This window comes from Rhincodon typus, chromosome 23 (genome assembly GCF_021869965.1).
Source record: "Rhincodon typus isolate 14 chromosome 23, sRhiTyp1.1, whole genome shotgun sequence".
Taxonomy (NCBI): domain Eukaryota; kingdom Metazoa; phylum Chordata; class Chondrichthyes; order Orectolobiformes; family Rhincodontidae; genus Rhincodon; species Rhincodon typus.
Genome location: NC_063354.1, coordinates 34103814 through 34131661, shown reverse-complemented (window position 1 = coordinate 34131661; position 27848 = coordinate 34103814). Strand labels below are relative to the sequence as shown.

At 39.1% G+C, this 27848-nt stretch overlaps 1 protein-coding gene across 1 annotated transcript in view; it reads left to right on the top strand.

The window, feature by feature from the left end:
* The window catches only part of tbcd (tubulin folding cofactor D), a 267266-nt gene that overhangs the window by 10374 nt on the left and 229044 nt on the right, over nt 1–27848 (top strand). Inside the window, exons 2-6 of the mRNA XM_048610824.1 lie at nt 11348–11398; nt 14801–14898; nt 15005–15106; nt 19930–20076; nt 25411–25466. Of these exons, the coding sequence (XP_048466781.1) occupies nt 11348–11398; nt 14801–14898; nt 15005–15106; nt 19930–20076; nt 25411–25466 (454 nt within the window). The remainder of the gene's footprint in view (nt 1–11347; nt 11399–14800; nt 14899–15004; nt 15107–19929; nt 20077–25410; nt 25467–27848) is intronic.

Here is a 27848-nt window from a genome sequence, read left to right as displayed (position 1 = left end):
AACCCTGGAACCTGCAACAACCATTCCTGTCCCTGCTCTATCCATGTCTCCGAAATGGCCACAACATCGAAGTCCCAAGTACCAACCCACGCTGCAAGTTTACCCACCTTATTCCGGATGCTCCTGGCATTGAAGTAGACACACTTCAAACCACCTTCCTGCCTGCCGGTACACTCCTGGGACCTTGAAACCTTATTCATGTCTTCACAATGCTTATCTTGATCTTAATTATTATTTTACAGTGTATGATTATTATAACTCACCATTGTCTAGATGTTCCTCTATTTCTGCCTCTTCAACTGCTTTGGTTCATCCACCATTACTAGGTTAACAGCAGGTCCTCCATTGTTGCCCTTTATATGGAAGCATAGTACTGTGGATGCTCAAAGTGTGAAATAAAGACAAAATGCAGGAAACACTCAGTAGGTTGGCAACATCTGTGCAAAAACATTTAGCAAAGGAAACAGTTAACTTTTCAGATTGGTACCTTCTGTCAGAAATGGGAAAGGTTTGTGATGTAGCCTTCTAGCAAGTATGGGGCAGGGAAAGAAAACAAGAACAAAGGGAATATTTGTGAAAGGATGGTAGCGAAGAGTGATTAAATGACAGAAGGGATGATGTGCAAGGTAAAAGGAGATGGCACTGAGCAAGAAACAAAAGACATGATGGGCCTCGAGGAATGAAAATGGAAATAATAGTAGTATCACCTACAGCTGTTGCTTGAAAAACTGGGACACAGATTATAATCTGAAGTTGTTGATCTCAATATTGAGTGTCCAAAAGTCTGTAAATTGAAACTTTTACATATGGGTTTGATTTCTGCCTTACTGATGGCAGTATCACTTTTTCAACTGTCAGTCAGCAGTATCTCTATGAAGTACAGTTGCTCCACCTCCCCTATATCTCTTTTTACTTCTTTGAAGTATTCAATGTCTTCTAGCCAATTCTGATCTTTGTATAGTCATGGCTCAGTAACCCTGACTATATATGGTTCCTTGCAACATATTATTGCTTCCAACTTTACTGATTTATTAAAGACTCGAAGCATTTCTCTATACACATCTTAACGCATTTTTAGTAGCAGGTACTCTTTATTTAAGTCCATATTTTTACACTTTTGTTCTGTAACTCCATTAAAAAGTCTTGGCTGTTGGTGATATTCTTTAATTTATCTGTCTGATGTTCATAGAATCATAGAATCCCTACAGTGTGGAAAAAGGCCGTTCGGCCCAACAAGTCCACACCTCCCCTCTGAAGAGCATCCCACCCTGACCCATTCCCCTACCACTGTATTTCCCCATGTCTAACCCACCTAACCAAATAGCCCTGGACACTACGGGCAATTTAGCATGGCCAGTCCACCTACCCTGCATGTCGTTGGACTGTGGGAGGAAACCGGACCACCCGATGGAAACCCACACAGACACGGGGAGAATGTGCGAACTCTACACAGACAGTCACGTCAGGATGGAATTGAACCTGCGTCTCTGGCGCTGTCAGGCAGCAATGCTAACCACTGAGCCACCATGCTGCCCCTTTGAGCCATCAAATTTCTATTTCATTTTTTATAGATTCCACCCATCATCTTAATGTTGAAACAATATTAAGCTTCAGAAAAACATTTTATAGAATTGTAACAGCACAGAAGGAGGCCATTTGGCTACTGAGAGCTGTGATTCTATAGCCTTGACAATGAACTGACAACAATCTAAATTAGAACATCTTAAAATTCTGTAATATAATTTGCCTAACATGTATTCAGATTTTAATTTTTTATTAGGTTTTTTAAACTGGTGGAGGCTGTGATTGGCCCCATGTTCTCAGTCGGTGATGATACGTTTAGATGAGCATTAGTTACTTAAGAGTGGGTTTGTACAGCATTCTTTGAGAGGAAAAAAAAATCAAGTCAGTGTTAGTTTTTGGTGCTGGCTTCACATCCAGATGCGTTAGTATGTATTGGATTGGTGTACAACAAACATACTTCACATTGCCACTTTTGTTTTGCTGTAGATAACATGATCCTTAGACAACATTATAACAGCTTTGAATGTTATCTGCAGTGTAAAAGTAATGTTTTCACAGCTGTGGGAGAAACAAAAGTCATTGCCAGAAGCACCTGATGAGAATCCTACTTATTAATTGGATCATGTACTTACAAATCTTGCTTTGGTGACAACGGCTAACCATCATTGAGGTAGCTTTCCTTCCTGCGACTAGTTTGTCATTTCAAAATTCTGTGAAGTGTAACGCTTTAGGAAGATAGTGAATAAAAACCTGCACTTTCATTGTCAGTAAGTTTACCTCAACTCCTATGTATTTGTCACTTTTGCTGTCTTTCTTGCAGCTGTCACAAACTAACAGTGACATGGTGAGCATTATGTCAGCAGTGTGTTAGGCATGATGACATCAGACAAGCTAACATCCCAGTGCTGCTTGCCCAAAATGGTGGACTTGGGGATACAGGGTGAGGAGTTCTGAGATTTGAAAACAAAATGTATAGTTCTTCAGTAGAAGTAACATTTCTGAATTATGGATGGAATTTACTACCAATTCATTAGAATCAAACTGGTAGTTAGCAAAGGTTGCTGCTTTAACATTTGGACAGCAAAATTAGTCTAATGTACCTTGTTTACATTCAAAGCCTTCAAGTGCACTGGACATTTTAAAATTTACAACATTTTCTCTGACTGGTAATAATTTGTCAATTTTCTTTCCAATGGCCGTATATATATTGGATATTTCAAGGATTTTCTGTTTTAATTTATGATTTCTACATTTTTGTTTTGTTTTTACCTTACTGTTTTTGATTTTAAACTTTCTTTGTAAATTTGGTATTCTGTTCACTGCCACAGTGGAAGTGGATCTGGCTCATTCTGTCACAGAATGTATAGAATGTGTACTCTCTTCCATGCTGTTTTGAAGTTCAAAGTGTCGGCAACAGAACTTGTTCCTTTTCTGTAACATGAAGGTATACCTCTGGATATGCACTGTTCGTGTTCTAGGAATTGGGGACTTGGCAAGAGGCAGGAATGGGAAAATGACACTTTTGACAAATTACATGCATATGAGATTCTAGACCTTCATGAAAACTGTAGCTGCCACTCTGTAACTGAGGGTCTGCCTTGTCACATTTAGTGCATTTATCTAATTGCTAGTCTCTGATAAAGAAGTTGCAATGTCATGATTGATTTAAGGATGTTTCTCTGCAAGCCTTGCGTGGCATTTTATGTCTTTGTCTGTGGTGATTTTAGAGATGGGAAGAGCATGTAATAGATTGGAATAGCGGCAGTTACTGACACCACCACCTCCTCCTTGCCACCATGCAGATCAAATCATTTGTACAAGGGCCCATGAATGGCCCTTAAGTAGGAGGTTATTGCCCACAGGGACCTCATCCAACTACTGTTGGTGTTGAGCCAGCACCAGACAGATATGTTGCCACAAGATGATCTTGAGAACTCAACATATACAGGTTACTTGTTGTGTCCTGGGGGGCCTGCTCGTTCAAAGGCACTCAGTGCCTAATTGGGTGATGCACGTTGGGAATAGAGGTGGGGGCTGATGCTGAGAGCCCTTCCCTCCTTTGCCTTTGCTACTGACTCAAATACATCCTCCGTCATGTGGCCTTCAGTCTGAGAAATCCCTTGTGCCACCTCTTAATTCAAGCCTGGATTGCTCCAATATCCTGGGCCTTCAGTGGTTGTATTTCTCACAGCATTCACTGCCTCACAGGCCAGCAGCTGTCAGTATGCTGGACTTCCCACTCTTGGAGTCCTGATTCTCTAGAGGCGAGGCAATGACCTGTTAGTCGTCTGATTACATCATAATTTGGTGGACCTTCCGCAAACTTCCCCAACCGTTGACCAAGCTGTAGGAATATATGAAATTGGAGCAGAAGTGGACCATTTAACCATTCAATCTGAATTCTCTTCATAACATATCCCTCCACCCCACAACCCTGGTCATGTCTGATGACCGTTACACTCATACGCCAAGAAGGCTTGGTACGTTTTAAGTTGCCTGGAGCTAACAGAAATAAATCAAACCTAGTTGGATGTGTGACACATTAAGCACAAACATTGCTGGTGATAGTTTATCAGGCCATAGAAATATTTAGACAGACATGTTCAAATGATGTGAAACATTGAAACTATTTATCATTGTATCTCTTCAAATGCTTGAACTGCATGAAATAAACAATAATATTAAAATAAAACATTGCTCTCATTTTTGCTTTGCTTTTCAAGCACTGATCAGAGTAGAATTAAACCAACTTTTTCTTACTCATGTTTCTTGCAGTGGAGACATCAGTTTTATCATTTGTTCATTTCGTTTCATCAAAACATTATCTCTTCACTTCCTGAAATTGACTGTAATGAATGGCAGAAGTGGCATTGCTACATGATATAGTGATTTCTAGGTTTTAAAATAAATCATTTTTAAGATTCATTTGCATGTTACTAAGCTTGTTTATTAATGATTTCTTAAATTGTATTTCCAGAAGGATTTTACTTCATTTTCTTTTCTTATCACAAGAGCTATTGTCCTTCTACAGCTGTTGTCATCCTGAGTGATGGTCCCTTTGCTTAACTTCTGTCAGTTTTATGGACTTGAGCATTTTTAAAGCCAATATTACAATACAGCATCGGAGAGTTACATTGCTGGAATTGCTGCCTTTAGGTGGGAATGAAATTGAGACCCTAGTCTGTTTGAACACAAAAGATACAGTGGCACGATTTGGAAGAAAACAGTGAGATCTTCTAGTGCCATTGTTAGTATTCTTGCTTCAGCCAATTCCTTCTACAATAGGCTGATGAGCCATTCATCTCTTGCTGTTTCTATGAATTTACTATATTTATATTGACTGCTGCATTTGCACCTACAACAATACTGGCTTCAAAGATCCTTTGATGGTTGTGTAGGGGTTTGAGATTTGCTGCGGATGTGGTAAATGCTATGTAAATGCAGCATAATTTTTCTGAGATTGGTCAGTTGTTCATCCTCTGAGATGAGCTAATTTATAATGGCTTTGTGTTTGAAGCAATGAACTTGTAAAACAAATTCAATTGGCATAAAACTACAAAAGAAGAAAGAAAGACTGGCATTTATATAACATTGGTGCTGGTGTTATGATTCAGGGAGTTCAGGGCAGGAAGGTAAACAGGCATTCTGTTGTTTTAGCTTTTACTTAAACTTTTTCATCGCCCAGGAATTGATTTTTGCTTTGGCACAGGAGAAACTGATTAATTGGTGAGTATCTGGTAAGTGATTAAGGTTTATTCTATTCCTAACAGTCAAAATTGTACAGCAACTAGTGGTAAGGTTCATAAAATACATAAAAACATAACTGAATATAAAATCGAGTACAATAATTAAGTAGTTCTTGAGAATACCTTAAGGATGGCAGGATAGGTCACAGTTGTAGCACATGGAAATTCCCAGATACCGTTTTGGTCCAGAGTAAACAAGTCTTCATTAAGCGTTTTGAAGTTCAAGCAATTTTGGCTCAGACTTTGAGCTGGAGGCTGAACTACAGCACTGTGCTGCATCAAGGTAGAGGGAAGTTAACTGGATTTTTTTGCACCATGACGCTGCTATACCTCTTAGCGTTGTTCTGTCAGTGTTTAGGGACAAGAAACTCTGGGTTCCCTTACCTGCCTCACTCGGAGGACAGGAATGCAAGAATCTCAGCTTTGTTTACTGTTAATTGAATATGAAGTTCTTGCGGCTTATTTGGACAAGAGAAAGGGCTGCAGGGAGGAAGAGATAATTGGCCATAGCACCATGGTACAGAAATTTAGGGTGCATGATAAAATGTCATGGGACAGTCTCGTGAGGTGGATTGACACTGAGTCTATACTGTTGTGTTGCAGACTGGTGCCAGGGGTTGAGATGAGGAGGATCCAGTTGCCTTTTAGGTACAAATGATGTAGGAAAATGAAGAAAATTGGGCATAGTCAGTATGTAGAATAATGTGCCAAATTAAGAAGCAGAACCTGAAATGCCATAGTCTCTACATTATTACCTGAGCCATGTGCAAATCGGCATTGGGCAATTAGAGTGGAGAGATGATAGCGTGACTTATTGGCTGGTGAGGGAGAAATGGATTCCTGGGGCACTGCCAGCGGTACTGGGAAGAATAGGATCTGTACCGATGGGACAGTTTCTACTTGAACTGTGCTGGGGGCGATATTCTTGCCAGTTACATGACTAGGGAAATAGAAAGGATTTCCAATTGAACAATGTGGGCAAGGGATCAAATTTGAAAAGATGCGGTTAAACATAGTGTAGACTGAAGGCCTAAAAGATAGCTATTAATATGGGAAATGATGGACTATGAGAGGAGAGGAAGGGATAGAGAGTATGAATCTTAACAGTTAACCAAGAGGTAAGACTACAATTTATAAAGGGAGTAAAAGAACTACGGTCATATTTTAAAGGTGAGAGGAGAAAAATTTAAAAAAAGGCATGAGGTTCATGTGTGAAATGATCTACCAGAGAATGTGGTGGATGTGGTTTAAAAGATATTTGGATAAGTTCATGAAAGGTTTGGAGGGATACATGCCAAGTACAAGCAGGTGGGACTAATTTAGTTTGGGAACATGGTTGGCATGGACTGATTGGACTGAAGGGCCTGTTTTCGTGCTGTATGACTGTAATGAAACTTAAGACTCTGCATCTGAATGCACATAGCGTTCAGGACAAAATAAATGAACTAAGCGTGCAAATAGAAATCAATAAGTATCATATGGTAGCTATTACAGAGAAATGGTTGCGGCATGACATATATTGAAACTTCACTCTTGAAAGTGCAGGATTACTTAGGAATGACAGGAAAGTAGGCAAAGGTGGAATCGTGGTTTTATTTGTTAATAGTGGTACGAGCACAATGGAGAAAGATGACCAAATTCAGGAAACCAAGATGTGGAAACAGTTTGGGTAGAAATGATAAATGATAAAAGCAAAAAGTCATGAATGGGAGTGATATACTTGCCCCGAAAAATAACCACATAGCAGCGTTGGGCTTAGCAGAAGAAATATTGAGAGCTTATCAGAAAGATATGGTAGTAATTTTGGGAGATTTTAATCCACATGTTGATTGGAAGAGCAAGGTTGCCTTGCTGAATTTATGGAACGCTTTCAAGATAGTCTCTTAGAACAGCACATTCTGGAGCTGACCAGACAGCAAGCTCTATTAGATCTAGTATTGTACAGTGAAATAGGATTAGTTTGTGATTCCATACTGAAGATACCCCTAGGTGGCAGTGACAATAATATGATTGATTTTTACATTCAGTTTGAGGGAATAAGGATTGGGTCGAAGATTATAGTTTTAAAAATTGAAATAAGGACAGTTATGAGGGCAGGAAAGCATATTTGGCTAAAGTGAATTTGCAAATTAAGTTAAAGGATAGGTTAATAGAGATGCAGTAGCTGACATTTAAGGGGATGTTTCCAAATCTACAACATAGATATTTAAAAATTCATTAATCCGAATATTGTATCGCTGGCTAGGCCAGCATTTATTACCCATCCCTAGTTACCCTTGAGAAGGAAACGATGAGCTGCCTTCTTGAACCCCATCTATCTGCTGCCCTTGTCCTTCTCGATGGTAATGGGTGTGGGTTTGGAAGTTGTTTTCGAGGAATATAAATGGATTTCTGCAGTGAATCTAGTAAATGGCACACACCAAACTGCTACTGAGCATCAATGGTGGAGGGATTGAATGTTTGTGAATGTGCTGCCAAGCAAGCAGTTGTTGGAGCTGCACTTATCCAGGCACGAAGGATATATTCCATCACACTCCTCACTTACATTTCAATGAGTGGGAAAAATTCCAAGGTTTGGACCCACCATTTGATAAATGGTAAAGATAGTATCAGACTTAAAGAAGAATCATGTCATTGTGTCAAGACCGGTAGCAGGTCAGAAAATTGGACCAAATATAAAATACAGCAAAGAATGAACAAAAATGAGTGAGTTGGAAAGATCAAGGTACGAGAGAAAACTAGCCACAAATATAAAAACGGTTGGTAAGAGTTTAACAAAGTAGGCATTGGTCCATTAGACTGGAAACTTAATAATGGAAAATAAGGAAATGGCAGATGAATTGAACGGGTAGTTTGCATCAGTTTTCACTCTGGAGGGTACAAGTAGCATCCTATAAGTGTGATAAATCACTAAATGGAAGGGAGGGAAGATTTCAGGAAAATCACAATCAGCAGACAAATAGACCTGTGGACTGACAAGTGCCTTGATGGACTCCATCCTTTGGTCTTCAAAGAAGTGATTAGTGAGATGGTTGATGCATTGGTTTTAATGCTCCAAAAATCCCTTGATTCAGGAATGGTCCTGTTAGTTTGGAGGATACCAGATGTATTTTTATTTGAAAAGGAAAGAGACAAAGCAGGAAACTATAGGTCAGTTAGTTTAACATTTGTCATAGAGAAAATGAGCTATTCCTGAAAAAGTTATAGAAGGGCACTGGGGTAAGTTTACAGTAATCAAGCAGAGTCAACATGGTTTTGTGAAAGGGAAATTATGTTTGGCCAATCTCTTGAAGTTCATTGAGGAGGTAACACATGCTGTGGATGAAGAGAAACTGGTAGACATACTGTACTTAGATTTCCGGCAATATTTGATAGAGTGCAACATCAAAGATTTTTGCAGAAAGTAAAATTTCATGGTGTAGTATAGTAGGTGAAAATGAATCTTTTTTAACGTGGCAAAATGTAATGAGTGGTACGCCACACGAATCAGTGCTGGGACCTCAATTGTTTCCTCTACATAATTGACTTAGATGAAGGGATGCAGGGTATGGTTGTCATATATGCTACCAACACGCAGATAGTTAGGAAAGTAAATTACAAAGAAGGCACATGTTACAAAAATAAAATTCAAAGGTTGGATCATGATCTGTGGTTAACAAGACATGATAAAGATTGTATCAAACTTAAAGAAAAATCATATCATTGTATCAAGACCAATGGCAGATCAGAATATTGTGTATAATACAGTAAAGAACAAACAAAAAATTAAAAAGTGGGAAAATTCAGTGTATGAGGGATAGCTAGCCACAATATAAAAATGGGTGGCAACAGTTTAACAATGTTTAACTTTGGTCCATTAAACTTTTCTTTTATTCATGGGACGTTAATGTTGCTGTTTAGGCCAACATTTATTACCCATTTCCAATTGCCCATTAAGAGTCAACTACATTGCTGTGGGTCTGGAGTCACATGTAGGTCAGATTGGGGAGGCAATGGCGTCGTGGTATTATCGCTGGACTGTTAATCCAGAGACCCAGATAGCGTTCTGGGGACCCGGGTTCGAATCCCATCATGACAGATGGTGGAATTTGAATTCAGTAGAAATCTGGAATTAATAATCTGATGATGACTGTGAATCCATTGTCGATTGTCGGAAAAACCCATTTGGTTCACTAATGTCCCTTCGGGAAGGAAACTGCCATCCTTACCTGGTCTGGACTACATGTGACTCCAGACCTGCAGCAATGTGGTTGACTCTTAACTACCCTCTGAGCAATTAGGGGTGGGCAATAAATGCTGCCTAGCCAGTGACGCCCTCTTCCTGTGAATGAATAAAAAGATAAGGATGACAGTATCCTTCCTTAAAGGACATTAGTGAATCAGATGGGTTTTTCCCAACAATCAAAAATTGTTTCATGATTATGATTAACTTATTAATTCCAGATTTTTATTGAATTCAAATTCCACCATCTTCCATGCTGGTCCCCATAACATTATTTTGGTTGCTGGACTAATAGTTCAGTGATAATGCCACTAGGCCATTGCCTTCCCAGAGGGTTGATTGGATTAAGTGCAGACTTAATAATGGAAAATAAGGAAATTGCAGCTGAATTAAACAGATAAAGAGGAACTGGTAGATAAGTGAGTGGGCAAATATTTGGCAAATGGAGTATAATGTGGTAAATGTGAAATTATCTGTTTTTGTAGGGAGAGTTAAAATTGAAGCATGTTATTTAAATCATGGCAGATTGCAGAGCTCTGAGGTAGAGTGATCTGGGTGTCCTCGTCCATGAATTACAAAACAATTAATATGCAGGTACAGAAAGTAGATAGGAAAGCTAATAGAATGTGGCCATTTATTGTAAGGAAAATTTAATACACAAGTAGGAAGGTTATGTTTCGGTGAAACCAGACACTGGTGATACCACATTTGGACTGCACTATGTTCATTATTGGTCATCTTATTTAAAGAAGGATATAAATGGATACAAAAGATATAAATTGTGCTAATACCGTAATAGTGAATAGAGCCACATTTTCACTTTTTCCTGTCATTCCGAAGTAGTCCCACACCTTTCAAGATTAAGGTTCCAATAAGTGTCATCCTTCAGCCATTTCTCTGTAATGGCTACCAGATGATATTTATTGATTTCTACAGAGTCTTAAGTTTTATTAGAGTCACAGAATCATACAACATGGAAACAGCCCTTCAGTTCAACCAGTCTACACCGACCATGTTCCCAAACTAAACTAGTCCCACTTGCCTGCGCTTGGCCTATATACCTTCCAAACATTTCCTATTCATGAACTTATCCAAATGTCTTTTAAGCATTGTGATTATACCTGCATCCACCACTTTCTGTTATTGATTTCTACTTGGAAGCTGTTCAGAGAAGATTTACGAGAGTAACATCTAGAATGATTGAGTTTATTTATAGGCTAGGGTTGTATCCATTAGAGTTTAGAAGAATAAAAGGTGACCTGATAGCAACATGTAAAATTTTGAACGATTTTGGCAGATGTTTCCTCTTGTGGTAGAATCCAGAAGTAAGATCACTGTTTTAAAAATTAGTGTTCACCATTTGGAACAACGATAAGATGAATATTTTTCTCTGAGGGTCACAAGACTTTGGAACTCTCTTCCTGAACATGTAGTGGAAGCAGAGTCGTTGAATCTTTTTAAGGAAAAGGTAGATGTATTACAGTTAAGCAAGGGATTGAAAGGTTATCAAGACTAGGTGGGAACGAGGATTTGAGGTTACAATCAAATCAGCCATGAAATTATTGAATGATGGAGCATTTTGAAGCCAAACATATTACTTTTGAAGTACATGTACTGGAATAATGTTGAAAGCACGTTAACTAACACTTGCACAGCAAGATATTACAACAGCAAGTGACAATAGCCAGATAATCTCTCTATTCTGAGGCTGTAAGTCACATAGATGTGGAACGGAGTGCTACTAGGCCAGCATTGTGACAAATGATGAAAGAAACAATCCACCTAGTACTAATGTCTGGAATTTGGATAAGCAAGCATGTGTTGCCCACTAATAGATTTTTCTTCTTTGTTCCAGTCATAATGGATAAATACCAGGAACAACCTCATCTGCTGGACCCACATTTGGGTAAGATAATTATGTTTTCTGCACTGCAGATAAGGAAGTAGTCATTTATATGTAAGAAATTCTAGCATAAACTGATAGTCTTGCTATTTATTGGATATACTAGCATAGGCAGTGTGATGAGTGGCTTTCTGTGCTTTACGTTTATACGATACTACATTTTCATAATATCTGACATAAGTTTCTCATCCTAATTGACTCCAGAGTCATGGCCTTGGTTTGACATCTGAAATATATTCGACATTATCTCCAACTTGTTTTCACTTTATAAACTTATGGTGCAGAAAGAGACTATTGAACCTGTTGTGCCTGTGTTAATTCTTCAAAACAGCTGTCCAATTTAGGTCCACATCCCAGCTACTTCTTTGCAAACCCATCTTTTACAGGACATGTGTAACTGCCTTTTTAAAATTTCCATCGAATATCTTCCACCATGCTTCCAATGAAGCTTTCCAGACTGTAATTGTATGAAGAGATTCTCCAAATTTCTGCGTCTTTATTTTGCCAGTTATTTCAAATCTTGCAGTTTGATATGCACAGAGCATGTAATGGTGAAAAAGTGAGACAATGGCCGAGTCGTATTATCAGTAGACTATAATCCAGAAACTGAGATAATGTTCTGGGCACCTGGGTTCAAATCCCGCCACGGCAGATAGTGGAATTTGTCTTCAATTTAAAAAAAAAATCTGCAGTTAAGAATCTACTGATGCCGATTGTTGGAAAAACCCATCTGGCTTACTGATGTCTTTCAGGGGAGGAAATCTGCCATCCTCACCTGGTCTGATCTGCATGTGACCCCAGAACCACAGCAATGTGAATGACTCTCAACTGCCCTCTGAAATGGCCTAACAAGCAACTCAGTTCAAGGGCAGCTAGGGATGGGTAATAAATGCTGGCCAACAAATGAAGCGCATGTTCCACAAGTGAATATAAAAAAAAGTGATCTCTATCAATATTAATGGAGTTTGACTGTGAAGTATCAGTGTCACAAATGAATCATATAGATAATGTTCCCTTATGAGTTACTTATAGGGTTCATGTTGTGATTGTAATGTGGTCAGCCAGGTGGACCTTACAGAATGTGAGTTCCCTGACTGGGGCTGTTAATCTGGTCCAATCAGGGAGCCCTGGTTGACACACATAAACAGGAGTGTCAGAGGTTCTGACACTTAGAGCTGGATCAGTGTCAAAGATTCTCCATGTGTGAATAAAGCGTGACTTGGTGACGGGCCTATGTGGAGTTATTTCTGTTTATGTCATAACCTGTAGCATGATTCAGTCTTTATATGAGCAAATGACGTGCACATTGTACAAATGACAGAAATCATGATGAGAGGTTGATCTTGTCATTAAGTGGAATTGTTTATTACATTTTGTTAGTATTAATTATTCATTTATGCAGTTAAATTAATGTAAACACTTAAAATGTTTTGATAATATTATGGAAACTAATGTGAATGTAATCATGTTTGTTTTGTGGCTGCAAATTTCCCGTCCAGCAACCATGTTTGTCATCTTGAAACATCTCCTGACCAAGCATGCTAAAATATGACTCCCTTCCTCACATCACGTTTACATTTCTGGTTTTGTTACTTTCTTCTGTTGATTCTGAAAATGTTAGTCAAAACATAGCTTGCCTGGTGTTGCCTACTGCTAGTTCTACATTTCCATGGACTGGTTTTTTGTGGTGCTTGCTGTTGACCTTGAAGAAGGCAGCGGATAGGCATGGATTTCCTTTGTCCTGATATCATTTTGTTTCTGGCACCAAGTCAAAGGGATCTCCAGGCATCCAGCAACAATGATGTCATCAAGCAGGGTAAACAACCCATTACGATCAGTTTCAAAGGAGTAGTGATGACAAGCACTGATAGTTACATTGGCATTACATGAACACAGTCTGGACCCATATATTTAGCTGTTAAATTAACGTAGTTCACTCAAACACCTTCTGATATACACAGTCAGTTTAATGCGTTATGGTACTCCTGTAGTTTTTAGCTCTATCAAGCTTTCTCCTACCTCTTGTTAGGATTACAGTTCAAATTTAACTTCTTTGGACAAGCAGATTCTATTTGGCTGCTTTAGTTTCATGATGCTTTACATCATTGTGAGATAAGAAAAGGAGTTTAAAAACTGAATACATGCTGAATAAACATTAAACAAAGACATAATTTTTGTACCTTTAGAATACTGTCAGCATTGGATTAATTTATGTAAAAGCAGTGAAGACTTTGTATATTATCTTTGGCTGCTAGCTTATTCTTGTATTAATAAGGATGATCAGAGCCACAAGGTCTTCTTAATTGTTATTGGTTTTGCATTGTGATTGACCATTAGGAACTGGCAACTAAATGTTTTCCCTGAGATAGAATTGGTCACAACAGTTTGACATTGCAGCTCATGAGCCATAGCATACAGTAGATGGTGAGAATAATAAATATACAGAGCTGCAGATTGAATAAAAATGCATTTTGACATATTTTGTCTGCCAGTTTCTAAACTAAACTAATACATTTTCTACTCTAATATTGCTGAATCTCTTCATAGTCAGGGCTTTTAAATTTGATTACTTAACCTGTAGTTGTTGGCAGTTTCAGGAGAATGTTTCCTGCGACCAGATGGTTGAGTTGTTTTCAATTCATGCATTGTGACACTCAAGTAGTTATTAATATGAATAAACAATACTCAGGGTATGCTACAATATTATAATATGTATCTTGAGCATCTAAATTAAAACACAGTTTTGCTGAAAACAAGCCTTAAGGTTAGTTTTTGAGTCAGTGGAAAGCCTTGTTGGTGACTGACAATATGAGATCATAGGAACAACCAGATTAACACTAGATATGAAAACTGCATAACCTCAATCAACTTCACTCAACCTTTTAGTTGATCTGGAGAGAACATGACTTAATTTGATTTGTTTCTTCCCTCCTTCAAACTAATGTTACATTTCCGTCTATTGACGCTAACTTTCATCTTAATATCTTAAGGCTGGACATCAGATTTAAAGAACACCACATTAGTAAGCTCTCATGATGCATTACATGCATTAAATAAATGGGTAATGCTACGTTACTGATGTGAATATGTTTGGAAAATGACCACTCTGGTTTGAAAAAGATTGGGTGCAGAATCAAAAGATAGCATTTTGAATGTCCCTTGAGGCCGTTTGAACACAAACGTAATGGTTGTAATGTTGCTATTTGTCTTTCTTTATAGCTGAGTTGCTTAGAATTCTCTCAAGATATCATTGGATGAAAATTAAGTTCTCTTGTCAGCTCTTGCTTCACGTCTTGGGAAAATTTTGCTTTAGCGGGACCCTGTTTTATGATGATGTAGAGGATGTCTTGATGCCTTTGTGACGGATCTCACCTTACAATTTTACCTTTTTAACCTTGCTGCTAGAATGGATGCTGAATATACTGCTGGATATAGTGCGCAACGAGCATTCGCCCTCATCTCTCGTACATCTTGCATTCAAATTCCTTTATCTCATCTCAAAGGTACTCTGTTTTCAGTGTTAACTTGAACATTTATTGAGAAGTTCTATTATTGCACAGACCGATAAATCTGTAACTACATTTTACAGAATTTTCTTTGCCATTGTAGGTACGCGGCTATAAATATTTCCTGAGATTGTTCCCTCATGAAGTGGTAGATCTGCAACCAGTATTGAATTTACTCACTCAGCAAGATCCAAAAGACTGTGATGTAAGTAGAGAGTCGCAATTTGTTCATCTTTAGACTGATGTTTCACAGCAAGGACTTGCATAAATAATTGGTTTAAAAACAGTCTGTATTCTTAGGAGTTGAGAAAATGACAGAGATAAGCAGTTTTGCTGTTGGCTGAATTCTGATTTTTGGATCATGAAATTCTGCCCTTTTAATTTGCTTTCTAACCTTTGGCTGGTTCAGGGAGCTCTGCATTAGTCACCTCTTTTGTCTTTCGTCCACTGCTAATACTGATCTAGCTTTGACTCTTTCTCGGTGATTAGGAGATGCAGAAGCAGCTGTTATGCCTGCAGACTGCCTTCCTGTACTGGGCTCTCTTCTTGGTGTTGCCATTGCTGTGGGAGCTGCTGCTGGTAGAGGATGGATGGTTGGATCTTGCCCAAGCCAAGACTCAATTACCAATGGAGCGACTCAGCTGGTAGTTAACCGCTTAGCATCAGGCATGGGCATTGGTTCTGGGATGAGGGGTGAGGAGTGTGAAGGAGGGAAGGAGATTCCAGTTGGCCATGGTCTCAGCCACATCCTGCCCAGTCACAATTTATTCATCGTTAGACTGATGTTTCACAGCAAGGACTTGCATAGATAATTGTTTTAAAAGCAGTCTGTATTCTTAGGAGTTGAAAAATGACAGGGATAAGCAGTTTTGTTGTTGGCTGAATTCTGATTTTTGAATCATGAAATTCTGCCCTTTTAATTTACTTTCTAATCTTTCTAAGTCTTTGCTATGAAAAATCAGTCTAAAGATGAATAAATTTTAACTGGGGAGGATGTGGTTGAGACCATGACCAACTGGAACCTTCTTTCCTCCTTCACAATCCTCACCCCCATCCCAGAACCAACACTCCTGCTCGATGATGAGCGATTAGCTTCAGGCTGAGTCACTCTGTTGGTAATTGAGTCTTGGTTGGGCAAGAAGATCCATCTTTCCTCCACTAGCAGCAGCTCCCACAACAGAGTTAACACCGAGAAGAGAGCCCAGTGCAGGGAAGCAGTCTGGAGGCATAGCAGCTGCTTCTGGGCAACAATTGCCACTTTGCGCTGACTCTGGCTTGACATACGTGTGATCCCAGCACTATCTTAGCACTACCTGATGGCTGTAAGCCTCTTCTTGCTTATCTCTTCTTGAGGTCTGAGCTTCTAAATCCCAGGTAAGTGTCTTGCTGTTCCCAGGCATTATGGATCTAATCTAATGTAATCCTCTAATGGGGTGGTGATGAGGATCCAAGTTTGGGCAATGTGACAAAATTCAGGAAGAGAGGAGTGAGTGGGGAAACAGGGAAGGCTGAGTGAATTGGGAATGGTGGGATGGACGGGTTGAGTGAGTGGGGCGTGATTATGGTGGAAAAGGTTGAATAAATGAGGGTTATGTGGGGAGAGAAGGGTTGAGCCAGTGAGGGTGAGTAGGGATGGAGGGATGAGTGAATGAGGAGGAGGGATTATTGAAAAGGGCTAAGTGAGTTGAGTGTTGTGGAGACTGATTGGGGATAGGGCTATGGTGGGGTAGAGCAACTGATTGTAACGTGTGGTGGAGAGGACATTTCTTCTTATGGAAGAATCTGGAATTAGACACCACTGTTTAAAAATTTTAGTGACCAATTTAAAACAGATTTTAGGTGATTTTCTTATGCAAAGAGAGATTTTGGAACTGTCTTCCTGAAAAGGTAGTGGAAAAACAATTTTTGCATATTTTAAGGCAGAAGAGCGCAGATCCTTGTTGTGCAAGGGGAGGAAAGGTTATTGGGTAGATAGGAGTGCATATTTGAGGATAGAATTATATCAGCAGTGATCTTATTGAATGGACTACCTCGTGTTTCTTGTTTGTATGTTCAAGTCATTTATTAGTTTCTCCAGGTCAATAATTAAATTGCCTCTTGCCCACTGTGCAGAAAATCCTTTTGATCTCTGCCTATTTGTTAAGTGCATTAGGGTGAGAACTACAAGCCTTTGAAATAGGAGTCTGGCTTCTGGAAACAAATAGCTTTCTGCTGCCTGACTGTCAAAGACAAAAGTAGACAGAGAGAGTGTTACATTGGATTGCAGGACGCAATGCTGAGGAATTAGTTAACCTAGCAAGACACCCCACTGATGTGGAGTAATAATATGTGAAGATAAATTGTGTTGTACATTCAGGTAACTGGAATAAAGAACCATAAAAGTTCAAACAAAGCTTCACTTTTTGGTGGTTACTCAATCCAAAATTCACGATATTGAAGAAATATCCATTTCAAAACCATGTTGTTTGACCACACTTGCTTTCCCAAATGAGTCCTGCTGTCAAAGAAATAGATATTGGATAGTGTATTTCAACTCTCTTAAACGAAATTTGTTCAGACACCTTGTTGAAATGACTGATGTCTTTGAACCATAGTTGGGGCACGTTTAAATTTATAATAAGAATAAACATTGCCAATTTGTGTGACATAATTGAGAAGTAATGAAATTAGTTCTATTTTTATATAATGTTCAGTAAGTCTCAAGCTTTTATAATGCCAGCATATCCATCACTGAACTTGAAAAATGCCAAGTTTAAGCAACCCCTTTGGAGGTGACAACTTCAAAATCAATACACAAGCTCAGCTGTGTGAACATATTCGTATAAATACAGAGGCTGCTGACAGTTTTGTCTTTTATCTCAAGCTGTCAACTCTGGATACCCTGTTTGTTGTTTTTGGCTGATTATCTTGGATTCCTATAAGGTTCAGTAGCTAGAGTCATGGGGAAAGCCTTGGGGGAGCAACAAACAGCGATATTCTAATTTTTAAGCTGGTTCACTTTCAGCTCTTGTTATAGTCAGTAAAAATACTGTTGGAACGAACACTTAGGAAAGCAGGCAATCAAAGTACTTTGGAAACTTTTTCTATTTCCTATTTCAATATAGTACTTAATCGAGGAACCACTATATTACACCCAAATCCTCCTCTTGTTTTTTGTAATGAAACCTCGGTTCCTTTTTCTTTTACCATGTGTAGCCTTGTTATATTTGGTGCAAAATTTCCAGTCAAGTAGAATTACCCATATTCAGATTTCTTTCTCTCTCATGTTTGATGTATTTTCCTTGTACAAGGAAAATTATAGATGGTTGCAATCCCTTAGTTTCACATACAAATTGAGAAAAATAATATATTTGCTTTTTCCGAAATCCATGGGTTGCTGTTCATCCCATCTGATTAATTTGTCCTGTGAATATATTTACTGAAAATGACCAGTGCACCGTTGCTAAACTGCTCTTGATGGGCTCATCAGCTTTTTTTTTGGTAATTGCTGTCACTTTTGTCAAGTGCTTTTCAATTCTTCCTATTGTTGATAGAAAATCTAGTCATCATTTTCCAGCTCACCTCTTAAGCCATGTGACTATTTGTTCCTTAAACACCTGCCTGTGCTTTCTGAACTTCTAAACCGCTAAGTCACCAGCAACATAGTTTTTGAATTGTTTCAAATAATTTGACAGATCATGTCAAAAAAGATGCATTGAGGAAGATCACAAGACAGTAGCAAAACCCCTGACAACGTGGACAACTACACAAGTGTGTCCTATTCATAAATACATGCACTTTGTATGAATTCTGCTCCCCACTTGTAAACCATGTATTTCAATTTCACAGTATAGTACTCTGTTCTTGTTTAAATGCTGTGGATTTATTCATGCTAAATATGAGCTTACCTTGAGAAATGTGTGCTTATGTCGTATGTTAGACATGGCAAGAGAAATTAAGCTTGAAAATCCATTCTGCTTTGCACACAGATTGTGGCCTAAATAACAGTTGTTCTAAAGCATGTCAAAAACTAAATTCTGCTGTTGCTTTGAAAGATTTTTCAATTTTTTTTATATGGACTGATACTCAATCATTTAGTGCTACTGTTGTAAATTAATAAATTAGCACGTCATGTGGAAACCTTGAACTTGTGAACGTTATAAGTTGTTGAAAATAGTACTTTGACTTTTTTCAATTTGTTTTGCCATGATGCAGTGAATGATGAAGAATTTATAGTTATTTCTTGTGTCTGACTTTTATTTGACAAGAAGGTTCAGGCTGAAGATTACTCAAAGGCCAGTGCTCTGTTGTGATCAGGCAACTTGTCTTTGAATAGATTCTTAGTGTGCAACAGCTTCCAAGAATTTACCTTCTTTTCCTTTCTAGCTAATACTAATAGCCCACTGAAGTCCATTGTCGCCATTGGTCTAATTAATCCCAGTTTCATCCTGATAAAAATTGTACTTGTTGCTTAATACCATCTCTTTTGCCATTTTGAAAAAAAGACTGTGTGTACTCTGAAAGTATTTCTTGTTATTGTAGCATTTTATTCTCTGATCTGTTTATAATGCTAAACCATTATTTCAGTCAGGGAAAAATAAACTTCCTTCTGATTTGAACTAATGTCCTGTCATTGAACCTGCAATATATTCCTTTTGAAAATAAGCATGTTTACAGGTCTATTGTGGATCAGTTTATTTTTGATTTTTTGATTTTATTTTTGGGAGAAAAATCAAACAAAATAAATGTTAGAGTGATTGCAGTTTACAGCTTAATTCAGATTACAATCTGTTACACAGTGCCTGCGATCTCACTGTGTACAAATAAATGAGCACACAACCCCCTGGCTTGCTCATACCTAGCAAAGAAATGATACTCAGAGTGTTTCATTATGAATAACCTTTTGGTCCTGAAGTCAAATAGTTGAATCCTAGGCAGTTCTTAGTGTTACAAATCGTAGAATCCTAGATAGTGCCTGTGTTCCAAGACCTGTGTGCGTTTTATTGGGTTTTATTGGTTTATAGCAATAGTTTTCTTTGCATTTTTCAGACCTGGGAGACTCGTTACATACTTCTATTGTGGTTATCCATGACCTGTTTACTCCCATTCGATATGGCACGGCTTGATGGTAACAACTCAACACTCGCAGGACAGTCTAGGACACCAACAATGGATCGGATTTTGAATGTAGCAAAGGTGAGTGCTGTGACTCTGCTCTATTATAGTTGTCTGTTCTTCATTTGTTTCAAATTAACTTGAATTCAGGAGGAATAGAATACGAAATTGAGAAATTAATGTTAACTTTAAGGAGCTAGTAGTGTTGTTCAGGATGCTAAAGAAGTCTGAGAAAATTGTGAAAATTGCTTTGAGTTTATTTTCAGAATTGAGAGGTTCATTGAGAATCTATAAACGTAGGGCTTGGAAAAAGGAGTTGGCATTCACCCCTTTGAGCCTGATTTTGTTCATTTCTGAAGGAGTAATAAGGAAGTCGGGAAGAAACTAAATATGTCAGAGGAACAAATAGTACTTGGATTACAGTTTCATAAATCATTGAAAGTGGCAACACAAGTTGATAAAGCCATAAACAGTGGAAACTTAAGTGTGCAGAATATGTGATTTGATAAGAAATTTGGTTAAAAAAATAGGTAACAGGTGCTTATGAGAAATAAAATCTGAGATTGGAGGAGTGGCATAGTCAGCTAGCATTCTCCTCAGTGATTGACCTAAATGGAAAGAAAGGGTAGAAACAGACTATGGATGCAATGAAGGATGAGGACTTTGACACAATCCCAACTTCAATGAGAAGTGGTAGTAATAAAGAACTAGATCTTAACGTCTGACAAATTATGTGGAGCAGGTATTTGGACAAGTTGAATATCACAGAGGATGGAGGATATGGGCCTCGCAAGTAGGGTAAAAGTGGTTCAGTGCATACAATGTGCCAAAAGATTTTTGATGTTACCGAATAATGTCTAAATTCCAAAGGATAGGTTATGAGCACCAATTGCACAAACTGGGATGCAGAAGATTGAGAGATGATTTGGTTGAAATTTGAGTTATGATGGGGAACTGATAGTTCCTCTCCATCTTTCTTTTTGCTGGTTGTTGTGTCAACAGCAGGGGTCTTGGTGCACACATTAGAATCTGGCCCTTTCAGGAGTGAAGTGTTAAACTCATCTCTGTGCAAAGGATGGTAAAAGTTAGGAACACCCTTCTGAAAAGTGCAGTTGATTCCAGTTAAATTATTAGTTTTAAATCTGAGATTAATAAATTTCTATTAACTGAAGGTATTAAAGGCTAGGAACTGGGAATATGGAATGAGTGTACAGATCAGCTAAAATGCCATTGAGTTGTTGAATATCTGAAGGAGTTCAGTAGCTGACTCTTGTTCCTATGGAGGAATTGAGGTTGGAGCAGGGGTGAGCTGTTATTGTGATGATGCAAGTAAGTGCTTTTCTTGCTGCAGTAATCTGTGTCCTGAATCTCTAATCTTAGAGCACAGCAGTATTGTTGAGGTTGCAGACGGCCTGGTTCGAGCTGAGTTACTGGTTGGGGAGGGAATGGCATCACTAACTAGGGAGCTAAATGAGTTGCAGGTCTGGAGAAGATTCCTTTGTCTTCCCATTGTGGAGCTTGAGGAGGTTAAAGCTCTTTGAACCTGAGGTCACAGAATATGTTTAACACTTTAGAGGCATTTAAGGGGTTAAGCCAGGTAATTGAGAGGTAAAGGTGAAAATTTCAATGTACACATGAAAGCTGACATTTATCTCTAGTGCAGATAAGTTTATGAAGGCATGTGGATGAGTGGATAGATCTTTGAATTGGTAGTGGGTATTCTGGAAATAACAAGTGCAGAAAGGAAGGAAATGCTGGTTCCCAAGATTTTCTGCCTGTGTCTGAATTGGTGAGAATAGAATTGTACAAGCACAGTTTAAAAGATTTGGACATTGGAGAAAGATGGTAGTGATTGACAACAACATCAACTACATGGTGGTGGAAGGGGATCCAGAATGCATGATGTGACCATTAGAGATGTGATGAATTTGGAGAGTCCGGTATTGATGGTTGGGTGGAATGAGGGCTGCGGGGTAGTGACTACTTTAAGAAAGGCAGGAATTCAAAGTGAGAATGGGTGGGAAGTTAAGATTTAGGTGTCAGTGGATACGTTAATTATATTGCTAAAATATTCCGATAAAGAGCATTGTTAAGTAAATTCCAAGTGCAATTATAAAGAGAGACAACTGGGGTTGTGGGGTGGTAGATAGAAGGCAGACAAATGTAATACTGTATTCTATATAGAAACCCATTATCAAAAACAATTATGTAGTTTCAGCTTCAGCATCTGGCTTGGGATGCATTAACCTGGAGAACAAAGAGATAGGAGGATGCCGCCTCTAAAGTCTTGTTTGCAAACAACTCAGAACCCCCTGCTGCTTTAGCTGATAGTGGACAAAGTTGGGAAAGTGGAATTTCAGGAAGCAGTTAGTTCTAGAAAATAGGAACTGTCCTTACTTGCCTGTTGTTCCTGGTGGTTTTGGCTGAAGAGGGTGAAGTATTACAGTGCTGTATGTGGTCAAGCCAGGCTTGTTTATTAGATGCAGAGGTCAGTTGAGCATTAAATGTGCCAAAGTTTGTACTATTCAAACTTTGAGAGAGTATTGATGGGAACTCTACAATGGGAAGGGCAGGTGTGCGAAATAAACAGCATTTGCTACAGTGAAGGGGACCAAAATTTGTCATGATAGGATGGTTAAATTGATGAGAACAATAGACACAAAGCAATGGTGAATGGAAACCAGACACAAGGGTTTTATGAATTTAAGAGTGAGATGTAAGAAAACAGTGGTGGGCATTTAATATATGCTCGCAGTACTCCAGATGTGGACTCTTATATAATTGCAGTAAGACTTCCCTACTCTTGGACTCCAGCCCCCTTGAAATAAGGGCCAGTTGGTGGTAGAATATTGGTATGGGTAGAGGATTGGCTCCTGGGTAGGAAACAGTGAGTGGAGATAAGAGGTTTTTTCAAGTTAGTGACTCATGACCAGTGGAGTTCCACAGGGATCAGTGCTGGAACCGCAACTGTGTACAATATATGTTAATGACTTAAGAAGAAGGAAGTGAATGTACTGTAGCCAAGTTTGCAGCCAACACAAAAATAGTTAGAAAGGCAGGTTGTGAGAGGGATGTAAACAATTTACGGAGAGATATTAATAGGTTAAATAAGTGGGCAGAAAACTGATAAGTGGACAATAATGTGAGAAAATGCATTGTTGTTCATTTTGGAAGGGAGAACAAAGGAACAGAATGTTATCTAAATTGGAGAGAAACGGCAGAAAGCTGCAACACAAAGGGATTGGGTGTACTTGTGCATGAAACGCAGCAGGTAATCAGGAAGGCTAATGGAATACTAGCCTTGATTTCAAGAGGATTAGAGCGTAAGAGTGGGGAAGTGTTACTGCAGCCAAACAAGAGACCATATTTGGAGTACTGTGAGCATAATTAGGAAAGATACCATTTCATTGGAGGCAGTTCAAAGAAGACTCACTAGGATGATCCCTAGAATGGGGGGGAATTGTCTTCTGAGCAAAGGCTAAACAGGTTTGGGCTCTACTTACTTGAGTTTAGAAGAATGAGAGGAGACATCTTTGAAACGTATGGGATTCTTAAGGAGCTTGACAAGGTAAACGCTGAGAGGACATTTCGCCTCATGGGAGAGTCTAGGACCAGTGGGCATAGTCTCAGAATAAAGGGATGCCAATTAAAGACTGAGAAGAGGAGAAATTTCTTCTTTCAGAGGGTTGTAAGTCTTTGGATCTCCTTGCTATAGGGAGCTATGGGGGCAGAGTCCTTGTGTATATTTAAGGCTGAGATAAATAGTTCCTTGATCAGTCAGGGAATCCAGGGTTATGGGAGAGGGCAGGAAAGTGGGCATGAGGAATTTCTGATCAGCCATGATCCTATTGAATGGTGGGGCAGGCTTGAAGGACCAAACAGCCTATTACGGTTCCTATTTCTTATCATAGTACGTTTGAATTTTTGGATGCTTGAATCTTACAAGTTATGAATTTACAGAGTGGTTTGTGTATGTGGGGTGTGAGAGATATCAGGAAAATCAAAGATACTGTATTTGGAATTTGAGACTTTGGGACATCACTGAAATTGGGTGAGGAAATTGGTTGGGGATTTTGTGAACAATGATATTCAGAATGACAATGAACTCAAAAGAGGATGGCTTGAGTTAGAGTAAAGGTGAAAGTAACTGATAATGAGGAAATGCGTGATGTATATATTAATATGGGTGAGTAGCAGCTGATAAAGTTGACCCCACTTAGGGTACTGTGACCAAGTCAGTGCTCCACATATTAGGAAGGATATATTGGCCTTGGAAGGGAGTACAATGTAGGTTTACAAGACTGATACCTGGACTTTTGAGGAGAAATTGTACAAATTAGGCCAGTTTTCTCTAGTATTTAGAAAGTTGATGGGTGATCCGGTCAAAGCCTTCAAGATAATAACTGGAAAAGCCGGGTAGCTAAAAATAAACAATTTCCACTGGTTGGGGATTCTCGAACTGGGGGATCTAATAATTAAGGTCAGCCTGTTCAGGAGAGATGTTAGGATACACTTCTACACACAAAGGATGGGAGACGTTTGGAACACTCTCCTATAATGGCAGTGGAAGCTAGATCAGCTGTTAATTTTAAATTAGATAAATTTTCATTAAGGTATTCAGGGATATGGGCCAAATGCAGTAATATGGAGTTTGGCCGCAGATCAGCCACAATCTCTTTGAATGGTAGAATAGACTCAAACGGCCTATTCCTGTTCCTCTGTTCCTAAAACAGTGCACAATTTTAGGGAAAGGAATGGAAGAATATTGGATGCATGGCAATGAAACGTTACTAGAGGATTAGAGATAAATATCAAGTAGTCAATTAATATTGCCCCTTAAGCATCATCTAGACTTCCAAAAGCCCTTCATGTGTAATAAATTTGAAAGAGTTATCATGTGATTATGCAGATAAACTGTCAGCATCTAGGTCAACCAGTTTGCGCACAGTGGGATCCTGCAAACAGTAAATATGGTGCGTGACCTGTTAATTTGTTTTTGGTGATGCTCGTTGATGTAGAACTGTTGGCCAGAACACCATCTAGGCCTACAGCTTCTCCAAACAGAAGTTGCTAGAAAAGCTCAGCAGGTCTGGCAGCATCTGTGAAGAGAAAATCAGAACTGAGGAAGAGTCACCGGACCCAAAACGTTAACTCGGATTTCTCTTCACAGATGCTGCCAGACCTGCTGAGCTGTCAGCAACTTCTGTTTTTGTCCCATGAAACTTAAGCTTGTTTCTAATGCTTTCAGGATTAGGCAGCAGAAAATAAAACAAATACTCTGCCTTAGTGATGGTGTTATGCAGTGTTCACACCAAAAATAAGCGTCTCCAAATTTCTAGACTTTCATTAAAATAATTACTTTTGGCATACTGCATGTCGTTTTTACTGAATGATAGGAATTTATTTTTATTCTAGTCTTACCTGACAGTCAGTGACAAAGCAAGAGATGCTGCTGCTGTCCTTGTATCCAAGTAAGTGTGTCATCGTACCTATTATTTCGTTGTTGGTTCTGAACGCATGACCGTTTTCCTTTTTGAATTTTACTGTCTGTATACATGTGAATGGAATAAACTTATAATTAAAGGACTTTTGCATTAGCATTTAAACAGAACAGATTCATTTTCTGAAAATGTAGTAATGGAAAGTAATTATTGTGCACAATCGTTTGCCACTGGAGCCTCTGATACTGAGCAAGGGATCGTATATGGCACAAGGGACCTAAAAGGAAGGCAAGAAAACTGATTTTTTTATTGGCAGAGAACAGAATGTATTCAACCAACCTATGCTGGTAAAACCAAAAACACAAGCTAATGGGGACTGTCAAATAACAACGTGAGCAAGGTTCTGTTGCTGTGTTTGTGGAGTCTTCCTGCTGCATTAAAAGATGATGTGGCTTACTGCGACTAAGATTGCACCAAAGGATCCTGATTGAGGCCACCTTGTAGTCGTGCCACAAAGCTTGATGATTTTTTAAAAATTCGTTTGTGGGACGTGAGTGTTGCTGGCTGGCCAGGATTTATTGTGCCTCCCTAGTTGCCCTTGAGAAGATGGTGGTGAGCTCCCCTCTTGAACTGCTGCAATTCATTACTTAGGTTGACCCACAATGCTCTTAGGGAGGGAATTCCAGGATTTTGACCCACTGACAGTGAAGGAATGCTGATACATTTCCAAATTAACTTGGTGAGTGGCTTGAAGGGGAACTTGCAGGTGGTGGTCTTCCCATGTATCTGCTGCACTTGGCCCTCTAGACGGAAGTGGTCATGGGTTCGAAAGGTGTTGTCTAAGGATTTTTGGTGAATTTCTGCAGGAATCTTGTAGATCATTGACACAGCTGCTACAGAGCGTCAGTGATAGAGGGAGTGGATGTAGTGCCAATCAGTAGGCTGCTTTATCCTGGATGGTGTCAAGCTTCTTGAGTCTTGTTGGAGCTGCACCCACCCAGGCAATTGGAGAGTACTCCAACATACTCCTAACTTGTGCCTTGTCGATGGTGGCCAGGCTTTGGGGAGTCAGGAGATGAGTTACTCGTCACAGTATTCCTAGCTTCTGATCTGTTCTTATAGCCACTGTGTTCATGTGGCAAATCCAGTTGAGTTTCTGGTCAATGGTAACCCCAAGGAGCTTGGAATAGGAGATTCTGTTATGACAACACCATTGAATGTCAAGGGGATTGATGAAATGGTCTTTGCCTGATATTTTTGTGGCATGAATGTTACTTGCCACTTGTCAGCTTAAACCTGGATATTCTCCAGATCTTGTTGCATTTTAACATGGGCTACTTCAGTATCTGAGGAGTCGTGAATGGTGCTGAACATTGTGCAATCATTGGCGAACATCTCTATTTCCGACCTGATGATGGAGGGAACGTCATTGATGAAGCAGTTGAACGATGGTTGGGCCCAGGACACTACCTGGAGGAACTCCTGCAGAGATATCCTGGAGCAGAGATGACTGACCTCCAACAACCACAATCATTTCCAAGGTATTACTCCAACCAGTGGAGAGAGTTTGCCCCTTGATACACATTGCGTCCAGTTTTGCTCAAGGTGCCCAGACTACTTTTTTTGTCAAGGGTCTTTAGTGATAGCTGAATAACTCTGCAGTAGTTTTAAAGACAGTGGTTGCTTCAGTGCTTAAGTTTCTGTACATGTACATAAGATGTGGGTGGAGGGTGCTATATTTACACTAAGGTGCAAAAGACTGAAAACTCCAACAATGAAACTTCACAGCTTTATGGACCACATAGAGGTTTTCAATTTGTTTATCCTTTAATTTCTCGTAGTAGCTTTATGTAATTTGACACCTATCTGTTACCTCTTTCTATAAATTGCAACCCATCATAGAACCTGATTTTGAATAACGTAAGCAGTTAAATTAAAATTAATTTGTATTAAAACAAATGACACCCTGACAGTTTTTAATATTCAGTAACTGCATGCTTTTAATTCACAATGTAAAAGTGTTGCAACATTTTTTGGAAGATTTGTTACCTTACCCTGGAGATCTTTGGTATCTGGTAAATTCTGCTAGAATGATATAAAGTACAGTTTATAAGAGGTGACCATGTAAAACATGGACTAGTAGAATCTGCCACACTGTGGTAGTATGTGGAATTGCAGCTGTCATTTTATTCTCCTGCCGTTCTGCAGAAGTGTATGGTGCCAACTGCTGTGGTTACAAGCACTGCCCAGTGTTCTGTTACAGAGCAGCATTAGTAAAGGCATTTGAAGCAGATCATCTGCAAGGGAATGAGATACCAAGGTGTAGAGCTGGATGAACACGGCAGGCCAAGCAGCATCAGAGGAGCAGGAAGGCTGACGTTTCGGGCCTAGACCCTTCTTCAGAAATCTGAG